Source organism: Pangasianodon hypophthalmus, chromosome 6 (genome assembly GCF_027358585.1).
Source record: "Pangasianodon hypophthalmus isolate fPanHyp1 chromosome 6, fPanHyp1.pri, whole genome shotgun sequence".
Lineage (NCBI taxonomy): Eukaryota > Metazoa > Chordata > Actinopteri > Siluriformes > Pangasiidae > Pangasianodon > Pangasianodon hypophthalmus.
The window spans coordinates 21,841,883-21,856,193 of NC_069715.1; the positions used below are offsets into that span (position 1 = coordinate 21,841,883).

The window sequence follows — 14,311 nt, forward strand, 5'->3', positions numbered from 1 at the left end:
GTCATATGCAGGGAGTGACTAGTACTTGCCAGATACTCCTGTGTAATATTGCTGTAGGTCTCTTGGCAGAATCTCTGGTAAGTTTTTGTCTTGTGCTTACGTCAATTTTGGGGGGACGTCCTGTTCTAGGTAATGTCACTATGGTGCTCCATTTTCTCCACTTCATGGTGTTCCACTGTACATCTAATGTTTTGGAAATTCTTTTGTACCCCTGTAAATCATGAAATGTGTTCAACATGCCCATCTCACAAACAAAACAGAATAACGACTCAAGCAGGAAGATACTTGCACATGGCAACATTGCCAGAAGGCAGTGCTTTAGTCTGATGCAATTTCTTTTTCAAAATGGCAAGTGAAGTTGTTTATAGGTGTAATATTTCAAAACTCTGACACTTGAATGTCTGCGTCAGATTTAGTTTTATTCCTCCCAGGCCATACTTTTTAAATTTCATTCCATAATTCGTTTTGAAAGTAGGAAAAAAGAAAGTTACGAGCATTCGTGTTTTCAGCTTTCATACTTTATTAAGCAGATAGCTAACATAAGCTAACCTGACATGATTTCTGAGGATTTTAAAGCCATATTTATAAATGTTCATAATCTTCCCTGCTAATATGCACCACCAATTGACAGGATAGCTATAGAAAAAAAAAAAAAAACGTTGTGTAAGTGTAATCAAAAAAATATTTTTAAGCATCAGGTACTGCTCAGTAACATTTGTAGGGTGTGTCTTTGAATTTATATATGTTTCAAAGATCATTAATCAGTATATGACAGGAGATTGAGCTGCATTACGTTATCATGCTAGCAGGTTAGCAAGCTGACTCTATACAGAGCATGAAGGAAACTGAGCCCCTAATTTTACCAAGATCCATTCTGATATTTGAGAAACTTTGCAGTTATTTTACTAAATATAACTAAATATTACAAAGTCTTTCTCATTATTAAGCGTATTAAATTGTACACAGTTATCTACAACTGACAGAAACAGGCTTCTGCAAAATTAATACATGCCTATTGGACATAAATTTGCACCATTCCCAAAGAAAGTTTCAAATCACATCATGGGTGCTAAATTAGTCAATTTGCATAGCCTCTGCTCTAATTTACACCTTTAGAACAAAACTGCATATTCAGTACTGCAAACATGTGAAACGACATGTTAGCAATGTTTTTTTTACGCACTTCAGCTGAAATCACTTCAGCCTTGTTGTTTTAACTGCAGATTTTGAGTGTGCACTACACACACTTCCTCACATTTGGATGACAAAGATGATACACACTTCTGAGTTAAAGTCGATGACATTGTGTAGAAAAAAGTAATGAAACTTTTTTCTTCTTTCCTGGTACTTTTTTTTGTATCAGGAATATTGTCTCCAACCATCTGAGAGTGTAATCAATCAGGCGCCAGAGATGCTATCGAGCCTCCACCCTCATGTTGACCGCATCACTCACTTGGAAACGTGCGTCCACAGCGGCCGTCTCTTTCTCCTCAGTGCCTCGGCTGATTGCAGTCTGGCTCTCAGCTTCCTGCCTGGAGGAACTATAGGGACATTTGGACAGGTTAGTTTCATTCTGTGTAAAACAGGCACGGCCTTTGTACCTGTCAGTCCCAGAAAAGTAGGTGTGTAGTAAGATAACACTAGCTAGATAACTGTGCCTGATGGTTTCCTAGCTTTTCACAATTATTTAAAACTATTTACATTATCTTTAACATATTAGCTATTGGTTTTGATATGGGGGGACATGGTGGCTTAGTGGCTTAGTGGTTAGCACTGTTGCCTCACACCTCCGGGGCTTATGGGCTTGAATCTCGCCTCCACCCTGTGTGTGTGTGTGTGTGTGTGGAGTTTGCATGTGTTTCGGGGCTTTCGTTTGGGTACTCTGGTTTCCTCCCCCAGTCCAAAGACATGTGCTATAGGCTGATTGGCATTTCCAAATTGTCTGTAGTGTGTGAATTTGTGATTTGTGATTGTGTGTGTGTGTGCGATTGCACCCTGTGATGGTCTGGGACCCCGTCCAGAGTGTCCCCTGCCTTGTGCCCCGAGTCCCCTGGGATAGGATCCAAGCTACCCCGTGACCCTGCGTAAGATAGGCTGTACAGAGGATGGATGGATGGGTTTATGATATGGTGACCTCAGTATTATAAGGTTCTATCTGGCATTTTGTTCAAAAATGAGTTAACCACATAAACTTCATCATGGGGGGACACGTTATTGTCCTGAAGTGTTAATTTTCCAAAGTATCTCCAAACTCACAGATAAATTTGGTTTTATAAGCTTCTATCTGCCAGCCAATCATCATCCAGGATGAACATACTCTACGCTCCATAACAGTAATAGAAAGTAAGTGTACAAAACAGGTAGTGTACAGGTCTACTGGACTGGTTTGCAATATCATTTCATGGTAAAAATGTTTAGGAACAACTTTTCAGATTTCAGATTTCAGAAAAATACAACTTATTAGCTCCAAATGTTTTTCTGTGTCGAGTTTATTAATATTTATTAGTTATTTAATGAGACTAAGAGATTGCTAAATGAAAAAAAAAAACAGACAGATAGATCCTTACAAACCAAACACTATTTGACATTATATTTGGCTAGTGTTCAAAAATGTACCTTCTAACTGTCCCATTTCTCAAAATAGCCCTTTTACTTAGATAAACCTTTTAATATTAAGGTCACAAGCTGATTTTTATCAGGATAGACATGCGTCTCTACATAACCTTTCATTGGCTTACAACAATGATGGCTAATACAATGTGTACTGCTTTCTAGGGTCAGAGGGACCACTGAAGGCTCTTTTAGGATATTAAGTCTTGGTGATGACATGAATACAGTTTGTAATAATGAAGCCAGCTTTCTTTTCAGGAAGTGCACTGGAACCTGGCAGAAATCAGTGAAGCGTTTGTGAAGAGAGAGCAGGAAGTGAGCACAGAGGTTACCACGGAGAGTGGGACAGAAACAGATCTGCAGGAAACACAGCCTGTACAGAGCTCTCAACATGCTGAGAGATCAGAGAGCAATACAGAGACTGAGGAGGAGAAAGATTACACACTGTGAGTGAGGTGTGTGTGTAAGTGTGTGTGTGTGTGTGTGTGTGTTTGTAGCTGATCGTGTGGCTGTGATGATGTTGAGCGGTGAAGAAGGGATGTTGGCACAAAGAAGTGTACAAGTCAATGGCAGCATTATCACCTCTCCATGTCTTTCTCTCTCCTTTCTTTCCCTCCCTGCCTCCCTCCCTTTTTCCTTATGCTCTTCACCTCCTACTTTTTTTGTCTTGCTATTTCTATTTCTCTCTCCCTATCCATTCATCATCTCTCCACCTGTTCCTCCCATTTCGGTTTCTTGGTTGTGTCTTTCCTTATTTCCTTCTCTCTATCGCTTTTCTCCATATTTTGTTTTCTCCTCTCTCTCTCTCTATCTCTCTCTCTCTCCCTTTCTTCTTCTCTCCTCCCACCATCATATCACTCCTTGTTTATATCTGTTTTCCCCTTTATCCAGCCATCTCTTTCTTTCGTACTCCAGCTCTCTATCTCTCCTGATTTCATGTCCTCCTTCGGTCTTCTCTCCTCCTTTCTATACCTTAGTTCATCTCTTTTATCTCTTTCCAGTATCTTTCCTTCCACTCTTTCTGTCCATCTCTCTTTCTGCCCTCAGTTTCCACCTTTTCTCTCTTTCCTCGCTGCTTCTTTAGCCTTTTCTCGGCTCTATCTTTCCTTTTCTGTTTCTTCTACCATTCTTTCTCCCTCCCCCTTACCTTTATCACTCTTTATCTCAGTCACTTTCCAGCCAGCTAGTTCTCCCTCTTCCCTTTCTCTCATTTAATACTGGATAAACAGGAACAGGACAGATGTTGGGTAAATGCCAACAGATGGCTCATTTCCACTTGAGAGCTTTTATTCCACATTTCCCCTGCAAGCTCATTAATGTTTTCACATCTGGGTGATTGATAAAGGAAATAAAGTACTCTTTCCTTCTCTGTCTGTCACTGTTAGCAGCTGATTTGATGCTGATGGAAAATCCAATCAAAATGTGTGTGTGTGTGTGTGTGTGTGTATGTATGTGTGTGTGTGTTTGCATGTAAATCCACTCACTGTTTCACACTGCTCAAAAATGGCCTTATTGTCAATGTTTTTAATGTGTACTTTCTTAAAAAAAGTGACAGAATAGTAGTTTCATGAACTTTCCACCCATCTTTTGAAGTACTTGATTGCTTGGGATTAATTATCCATTTCATAACACGTTCTGAGTGATAAACAAAAGCAGCATGATCGCTGTAGTTTGTGCGTGGTATAATCTCTTAACCTTCTCTAAGCATGTATTGAAGAATCTTGCACATTGGCTAAACTCTCTGATGGAACGCTGCCATGTTCCTTAATAAAGCAGCAGGAAGTTTAAAATTACCAGCCAAATTCATTACTTAGGCTTCAGAACTTTAATAAGAATTTGAAATATGGCATTTTCTGCCTTCCTTTGTTTCTTGAACTCAGTAACCTCATCTCATTTTGGCAGAATTCAGTCCAGATACTTTCACTTCAGGACTACACGGTCATTATAAAGAACACGGTCATTATATAAAAAAAAAAAATTGTATCAGCCAGTCAGCCGCAGTAAAGGTGACACCATAGGTCTGTTTGATGCAGCTTAACATTCTATAACATCCACCTTTCATTCTATAATGTTTAGAATTTTGCTGTTTACAGATATTTCTTTACATTATAAACAACCATTTTTTTCACCTGATGCTTTATTTTATAATTTTAACCTGAAAATGAACACCCTGATGAAGTATTTTCTTTAAACTCAGTGGCCACATCTGATTTTATGATAATCATTGTATTTTGAAATTATAGATTTTAGTAAGAGTTCTTTCTTTGTTATATATTTTTCCAAGCAGTGATTACACAGTAAAAGTAGCATAAAACATGTGGTGATGCAATATATTACACTAATCTGCAATATATAGTGGTATATGATAAATCTATAATAAACCATGAACATATTCATATCATGTTATAATACATTCAAAAGGCATAATACACCTTGTTATAATTAGTTATGAAAATGCATTAAAATTACATCTATTTTTATGTTTTATAAATTTTTAATATGATGCATTATAAGTAGTGTTCATGTTACATTACCAAGCCCCACTTTCCATAGTGTGTCATAAGAAGATATAATGATGATTTAATGTGTTAAATGCAATACTTATATTTCTTTTAACAGGTAATAAATGCATTATAAACAATACTACAAACTGTAATGCCTTTTCATAAATATTTATAATGATGTGTATAATTCCTATATAACATGCTATGATGTTATAATGTATTCATAAGTCATTACATCTGGCCTTCATAGAAGTGTTTTTTTTTTCTTGTCTTTAACAGATACGTGAAAGTTAAATTATCAGGAAATAAGTAGAATAAATCATATTTAAAAATTTTAAAATGCAATATTGTGTTCAGTCATGAGTTTGGAGTTTTGCATGTTCTCCCATGTCCATGTAGGATTCCTCCAGGTTGCTTTTCACCTATTATAAATTGCACCTAGGTGTGAATTAGTGTGTGAAATTGTGTTTTGTAGTGCCCTGCTACAGTATGGACTGACATCCCGAACAGAGCAGTGGTGGCTTAGCATGGTCCATGGTCAGAGTAGCAGTTCTATCAAATTTTACTGGAACTCACCACCAGCACTTTATCGTATATGTTGTATATGCTGTGTTCTAGGCAACTTCATACCCTTGATAATGACACTACAGTGCAGAGATCCAGAAGAATCCACAGAGCTTTGAGGCAGCAGAATGAAAGCACACAGCGTCAAAATGTCCATGGTGTCTGTAATACATCTACTGGTCAGTCTGTTTATGTACCTGTGTGCAGGGATACACTCCCCACAGTTCCCACTTTGTCACTGTATAAATGCTGAAGTGGTATTTTAACTACTATTGGCTCCACTACCATGACCAGTTTTATTTCATCAGTAATATAAAATATTATTCAGTTAATATAAAAAAATCAAAGTGTTGCTCATTATTCAGTCAGTAATAATTAAGTCATGTTTATTATTAAGTAATTCACTGATAATGATTTACTTTCTCAGACATAATTTAAAAGAGCTTTATAAGAGGTTTATTGATTTTTTTTCTTTCTCATAAAATACTCACCTAAATGTTACTGGGTTTATCTGCAGGGATGTTCAGCAAACTCCGAGTGGAGGAACTGGCCTCGCTAGAAGAGCTGAGCAAACCTGACTTCATCATCAATCCTCATTTATATTTTGGGAAGATGTGGGATTCATCATCTCCAACTCCTCCACCTCTTCCTGTGACTGGAGAAAGTAGGATATATATGTATATATGTACACACACACACACACACACACAAACATATATATATATATATTCTATTTACATATATTTACTTATTATTACTTATCTACGGCATCTTACAAGTGAGGCAGAATCCAAAAATAGATCTGTTTAAGGCAAGATCCTACAGGTCAATAGGGTATTAAAAACAACAACAACAGCAACAAACAATAGATACCACAATCAATATTTGATTGCTGATATTACTACAAGTGATTTTTTGTGTTCAAGTTTTTTTATTTGCATCTATTTATGCAAGTAAGACTTCATCTAATTAAATATGCTTAAAAACACTTAACATAAATTTGCCTATTTAATGAAACCAAGTCTCTTAATGGTGCTAGAATCAAGAAAATACCATGCACTGTTATTAAAAAATATTTGATGCTGTTTTTCACTATAAAATCAAACATCCATTTTTCAATATAAATCCAACAATAATCTTACTAGAGTGGAAACACATGAACCATCTGGGAAAAGCCTTCTAATTAGGGATAGAAATGAATATATAATATTTCATGAATGCAAGTCATTTGGTTTAATGTGTTTCCACTCTACTAAGTATAGACCATGATTCAAGTTTTAAAGCAAAGGTGTATAAAGGAAAATGACATGTACATCTGCTTCTCAGGGATATATGGCATGATATGGCATCATGATAGTACAGTACATAAAGATGCCACGTGGGCAGAGCTGAAATCATTCTTTTCTTCTATAATATTTTCCAATAAGGCTGTGGTCAATATTGGACAAAAACAATGAAATAGTTTTCTGTTGAGTTTTGATATTTTCTTACTACTGTTTAAGAGATGACATTTATAGATGCAATTTATCCAAAAAAACTGAAAAATGATGGATGTGACCAAAATTGGCATTTCGACTTGTAGTGTCTTGCCTTAAAGTCTCAACAGTGATCAGACAAGTGACTACTTTTAAGATAGTTGTACAAAGTACTGAGATAATGTGTCAAAATCTTACTCAATTAAAAAAGTAGTCCATTGAAAGTTAAAAAATGCTACTTTTAAATGTACTTAAGTATTAAAAAGGAAATGTTGTTTACTGATGAAATTAAGTTAATGTCTTCATGTGAAAAGTTACTTTTATTACTAATGTTATAAGATGATTTTTTAAAGCAACTACATCATTTTGCCTGAAAACATCATTCAATCTCTCTAAATTTACAATATTTTCTATTAGCTAGAATTCTATTAGCTAGACTCGCTGCCTAGCCAAAGCCAATTATATTAGCTACTGGAATTGATGCTGGTCTAAATGGACATTAGCAAGAAAGCAGGCTGACTTAATTACATATAGCCAATTATTGTTAGCAAATTAGTGAAACATACATCGACATGCTTTTTGAAATTACTTGGAGTTCATGTCTTCTTTGCACAGTTCTTGGTCATTTATATCTACACTGATGAACCTGATTGGATGCTTTAAACTGAAAAGATTGGATGCTAAACTGAGCACACTGGATCGATATATAGTGTCCAGTCATTGGCTGGCTGAAAGGACACTGTTGAATTGTAACGAGTTCTTTGATGGTGTAAATAAAATTATAAGGAGTTAAAAGTAAGTGTTTTCTTGGAAAAGTGTTGGTATTTAGGAAACCTACACACTTGTCACAAAGTAGCCATGGCAACTAAGAGATAAACATGGGTTTATGGTTAGGCTTTGCATATGTATAAGCGGCAGGGTTGTTACAGTTGACGAAACTAAAAAGAACCCAACTCTGAAGTCATATTTGGACTTCTCTCCCTCTCTAACAGATCTAAAAGCACCCTTTGATGAAAAGAGTTTGTTTCCTAAAGAAGTGCTGGAGCAGGTGGACAAGCCCCGGCGTTACACCCAGAAATTTAACATGATGAGAAACTATGGAAGAGCCATCAGGAGCATGGGGTGTGTGTATCTTCCTCTCTATTCTTTCAGACTGGGAACACATTTGTAATGTGTGGAAGCAATGGGCAGCATGCAAATGCAATATACTTAGCATCAAGTTTAATTTGCAGAGGTGCCAACCTTATTAACAGGAAATTGTTAGCAGACAGAAGAGAAAAAATAGAATTTTACTGCAAAAACACTAGCATATGCAAGTGGATGGAAAGGCTTGATGCTAACAGCTGATATTTAAACTGATATTTAACTGCAATCTGCAGAACTGTTATTCGTAACTGGATTTATAAGTAACAAACTGAGTGTATATGCTAACTTAATACAATTATTACAAAATTAACATTTGCCCCTTTCTATTTCCCAACTCAGATACAAATAGACTAACTGATCAAGTGATACCGTCATGTTGCACACATCAACACTAGGTTTCTGGCAGGTGTGATTTTGGAGAGGAAGTAATGCTAACGACAGCTTGCTAATTTGTCTCTTTTCCCTAGATGTGTGCCAAGCAACAGTAAGAAAATAACAAGCTAAAAGCCATGTGTGACATTTAGTTAATAATTATCAGCTCCTTCATTTTTTTACAGACTAAAGAGACAACAGTCCCATCTTCTTCATATCTACTGGCTCACAAGACCAGGGTTTGCTAATTCACACCTCACCTAGTCAAAACTAAGTCAGGACAAAGCTAAAGTAAACATTACCAGAAATGTGTAATTTTCAGGTGTTTCCCATATCACTGTAGCAAGTGGTCAAAAATCGTAACTGCTACAGCTAAACTGTTGCTGTTGGCACCTCTGAATCTGACATTTTTACCCTAAAAATGTCATATTTAAACCTATGAATGAAAGGCTATGTACTTCCCCTAAACAAGTGCAAGTGCAAAGATTAGGAAACTTGGCCATCTGCCATTAGATTATTTAGCAATTTGCAACTAAATATTTCATGTTTGAGGGTAAAGTGATAATCCATAATGTTCTTCTAACAAATGTTCATGATTGTTAATTATCTGATCTTGTGAATAAATTCACTTAAGATCCCTTTTCATATTTTTCATCATAACAGGAAAGCCAAAGCCAGCACCTCTGGAATCCATAATGCCAAATGAAGGTTCTCTCAGTAAAGGTTTACTACTATGTATTATTATTATTATTATTATTATTATTATTACAAATTAAAAACTCGGATTTACCTAGTATGATTTGTATTATGCCTAAGTATTTATGATTGTGATTATGATGTGAGTTTGTGAATGTGTGTGAGTATGTTTGTGTCCTTGAAGAGTGTCCTTTCAGTGTGGCATTAAATCTAACTTTGAGTGTGTATCAGCCTCTTATATCACTAATTCCTGTGTGTTTTCGTGTTTCTGGGTCTAGCTGACCATGAGATGAGGACATTTCAGAAATAGTTACATTACCTGCTTACAGTCTATAAGAACATACTGTTACGTTATAGTAGGGAAGAATGATAGTATAGTATAGTTAGGTTAAAGCTGTATTTGTTGCTGATGACTGCTGAAATAAATAAAATTATGCAGCATTTTTCTCAAACTCAAAGATAAGATAATAAAAAACAAAGGAAAAAGAAATGGAGAAAGCAGAAGAAAAGCTACAGCGGATATAAAAAGTCTACACACCCCTGTTAAAATTGCAGGATTTTGTGGTGTAAACACACTTTTTCCACCTTTATCGTGATATGGCAACTGAGAAATTTCAAGTAAATAAAAAAATCTAGATGTTTTAGAAAAAAAAAGAAAAAAAAACACACTAACCTGGTTGCATAAGTGTGCACACCCTTTTAAAATTGGGCATGTGACTGTGCTCAGAATTAACCAATCACATTCAACTTCATGTTCAAATGTACACCTGTCATCATTGAAGTGATTCTGATTAACCCCAAATAAAGATCAGCTGTTTCTGTAGGATTTTCTTGACATCATCATGGTCCACAAAGAGCTTACAAAGCAAGTACAGGATGTTATTATTGAAAGGTATTGATCAGGAGAGGGGTACAAATGAATTTCCAAAACATTAGATTCACCATGGAACACCATGAAGGCGATCATCAACAAATGGAGAAAATGGCACCACAGTGATGTTACCAAGAACAGGACATCCCTCCAAAATTGATTAAAGAACAAAATGAATACTTTTCAGTGAGGCTGCTAAGAGACCTTTATAGGAGCTGCAGGAATATCTGGCAAATACTGGTCACTCCCTGGATGTGACAACAATCTCTCGTATTCTTCAAATGTCTGGGCCAAGGGGTAGTGTGGAAACCCTTTCTTACAAAAAAAGAGAACAAAACAAAACATCCAAGCTCATCTAAATTTTGACAACCCATGTGGCAAAACGTGTTATGGTCTGGTGAGGCCAAGCTAGAACTTTTTAGGGCAAAAACAAGACAGCTTAACACCAGAAGAACACCATACCCATGGTGAAGCATGGTGGTGGCAGCATGCTATGGGTCTGCTTCTCTTGGGACTGGGGACTAGGGATTTACAGAAGCTTTGACTCATGCGTAGAGCCATACGCAGCCTTTTAGAAACAGTGGGAATTAGCGTCACCCTGTGGATATGTAGAGAATTACAGCTAAATGCACAAATCAGCGCTCTCACACGTTACACTTTATATCAAATTGTGCAGCGCCATAATAACTGCATATACTTGGATATGAGAAGAATTAAAGCCTAAACAGTACTTTTATATGACTTTTTTTAGTAATTTATTTATGTAGACTGGTCAGACTGTTTATATGTATTGATAATTATTGCTCCAAGTAACTAGCTTATTTGCAGTCTACAAATTAGTAACTTGCGGGCACGTATTAATTGTGGGTAATTACAGGCATCGGACAGCTGTGAAGCTATTTCACACATTCACAGATCTATAAATAGGCTATATAATCATATGCTGTCTATTTCACAATGGCATTTTTGGCATTATTAGAAGACCATGAAAACCGACAAATAAGGCAAGAACATGTTTTTAGAGACCATGAAGATTTCCTTACAACGATGATTACTGGCTAATGAGATGATTTAGATTCCGAGAGCCATTCTGTTGGAAATAGGTGCTGAATTGGCCCTCCAACATCGCAAAACCAGGCAATTCCTGTCCACTCACAGGTTTGAACAACACTTGGATTCCTGGCAACCAGTTGTTTCCAAAGACAACTGGCTGATGGATCAGGGATATCCCAGCCATCCTTAAGTTCCATCATGCCTGCCTTAAATTGACAAATTGGTACATCAGATTTCCTTACACGGTGGGTGAACAGACTAACATCAATGTGCAATTTGCAGCAATGTCCGGTTTCCCAAATGTAATTGGAGCAATTGACTGCACTCACATTGGTATAAGGGCGTTTTATCGGAATGAAGCTGCTTTCGTCAATTGAAAGCAATTTCGTTCTATGAATGTACAAGTCATTTGTCATGCCACAATGACTTTAGTCAATGCGGTTGCTCAATGGCCTGGTTCAACACAATTCCTTCATTCGGAGACACAGCAGTATAGGAAATAGACTTGAAACTGGGGATATATGGGATAGTTGACTTCTTGGTAAGTTATCACTTAAACTATTTCCAAAATTCACTGGCATTAAACCCTTGCACCTGTGTCTTACTTATCATATCATAGGTAACAGTGGATATCCTCTCAAGCAATGGCTCCTTACTCCATTCCTTAACCCACAAAGCACAAAGAAGAGGTGCTACAATGATGTGCACTTTCTTGTGCGTTCAGTTCTGGCTGCAATGCAAATCACAGCTTTATATAAATCTGCTCATTCTAATATAGTGACAAATTACACAGGGACTTATATGGCAAATGCGCCTCATAAATGGATTAAACAAGTGTGTAAATTTTGATCTGTTTGATCTGCTGAAGCTTTCTGTGAGAAGATATTGATCTATCATTTTTGGATAATCAGAAGTAAAGCTGTCAATTTTCCCAACTCGGGAAAGTATTCAGGATGGAGGCCTTGGCTGTTTCTCAGTTACATGACCAATTGAATATTTTTATTTTATTAAATTAAAGAGGGAAAGAAAAGGAGACTAGTGAGCTAAGCAACTAGATTATAGCTGCTATAATGTAAGCGATAACAGGAACTAACTTTTGAGGACATTGCACAAGAATAAATGTAACTATACATGCTGTGGTATAAAAGGAATTAAACACTATTATGCTATAACATGTAGTTGCAGCAAAATATTAAAAATATTCAGGGTTAGCATCAAGTGTATCACACCACACATATGACAGCATGCCCTGATGCCCTCTTCCTCACTTTATGATGGAATAAATTATAGCATAATGAGCAGGGGTGGCTGGTATAAATGGCCTACCAGGGCTAAGCCTCATGCCTTTCAAATATAAGAATACATGAATATAAGGTTTCATTTTTGGCATCTGCATCACATTATTTGCTGTTAACAAATGTTTTACACTACAAATGGTTATAAGATAAAGACAAAGAATGCAAGGCTGGGACTGATTTCTTTCTAGCCCAGACTGTAGATTCATTCATCAGTGACAGTTGTGTCAAGTGATTACAGGGAGTGACATGCCCCCTAGATGTAATTTTTCTAATATTTTTCAACCCGTGATGCTGACACATCCTTAACATCAGCAATGACTGAGAAACACAGACACAGGTGTAATGAACAGGAATGAAGTGGATCATCCGTTTTCCCCCAAAATGTCTTTAGAGGAGAAACTAAAAGTAGATTTAAATACACATTGTCCAATGAGAATACAAATGACACAAAAGGACAGAAAACAGAAGTGAAAGGTTGAATGAAAGGGTTACAACATTACTGTTTAGCATAGTTGGCATTCAGACGAAACACAGCATGAACCCAGTAGGGCATTATTGACTTGAAACGCTTGTAATGATAGTTTTGTTGTCACGCAATATTAGATATTAGATTTTAGCTCTCCCATTTCATATCACGACCAGCTGTCACTGGTAATGAGTATGTGTTCCAGTCTTTCCACGGCTGGGTGTTTTGTTGAAGTTCCTTGATGTCATCTTGTCACTACTCTTCAGAGTATTCAACAGAACAGTAGCTGATGGAAAAGGAATGTTCACACCTTGTTGACAACTATACAGAAATGTTTAATATAAAAAAGGACTATTGTGTGCTCCATGATAAGCTGTGATAACCTGCCTAAGTGCTCTGTTTATTTCTTTCATCAGAGATGTTTCAAAATGAATGAAACGTGAAGAGAAATCAAATTAGATGAACAGGAGTTGTGAATTTACATGTGTGCTTGGTATCAAACCTGCGAATGCTGTTGCCATGGAAGCTGGAGGAGTTATTTTAGACACAAAGGTTGATTAATTAGAGAAAGGCTGATTAAAAGCAGAAAACTAATTTTATGTCACATTAATTTATCTCATGGCAATCATCTTGTCTAATGCTGCATGAAGAAAAATTTACTCCTGAATCTACTCCTGCCAAGATTTTCTTTTAAAACTCCAAAAATATTTAAAATCTTATAACATAATATAAGAATTAACCTGAAATAACCTGCAGAAACAAATGTGTGTTTGGGTGTTATATTAAACATCTAGCACTTCAAGTATGAATGAAAAAAAAAAACCTCTGCTTGTGCATGGGCTAATATTTAATTAATAATACTCAAAATAAATTTTAATATTCTATACTTTATTAAAGGGATTTTGTGCGTCCATCCTGACTCTGGCTTCCCTCTGTTTTTGTGTTCCGATGATGTAGAAGGTCAGGAATGGTTGTTTTGTTTAAAGATTGGCTGAATTTTTCCTCGAACAGCCTAAATGATCTCATCAATGGATGCCAATGGATGAGTGAAATGTAATTATCATTAATAAAATCTGATGTGCTGAGACTCCTGCTGAGACTCAAATAGCAGTGCCATACTCATCAAGGAACATAAATAAATAAATAAATAATACACACCTTATTTGAAATTCTACTAAGGCACTGCTGAGTAGAATGTGTCGAATGCTGCTTCACACTAAATACAAAATTAAATTTATTAGAAAGGCTGTTTTGAT

At 36.3% G+C, this 14,311-nt stretch overlaps 1 protein-coding gene across 3 annotated transcripts in view; it reads left to right on the top strand.

Moving 5' to 3' along the window:
* The window catches only part of LOC113526346 (WD repeat-containing protein 49), a 43,818-nt gene extending 34,348 nt beyond the window's left edge, over window positions 1-9,470 (top strand). For 2 of the 3 annotated variants that reach the window (XM_034304980.2, XM_053235178.1), the window contains 6 exons: window positions 1,364-1,561; window positions 2,869-3,056; window positions 5,733-5,857; window positions 6,196-6,342; window positions 8,146-8,275; window positions 9,335-9,470. In XM_034304980.2, coding sequence (XP_034160871.2) covers window positions 1,364-1,561; window positions 2,869-3,056; window positions 5,733-5,857; window positions 6,196-6,342; window positions 8,146-8,275; window positions 9,335-9,377 — 831 coding nt within the window. In that variant the 3' untranslated portion in view covers window positions 9,378-9,470. Of the gene's footprint in view, window positions 1-1,363; window positions 1,562-2,868; window positions 3,066-5,732; window positions 5,859-6,195; window positions 6,343-8,145; window positions 8,276-9,334 lie in introns of those variants that run through there. The other variant, XM_053235179.1, reaches the window with a different exon arrangement.
* The last annotated feature ends 4,841 nt before the right edge of the window (window positions 9,471-14,311 follow it).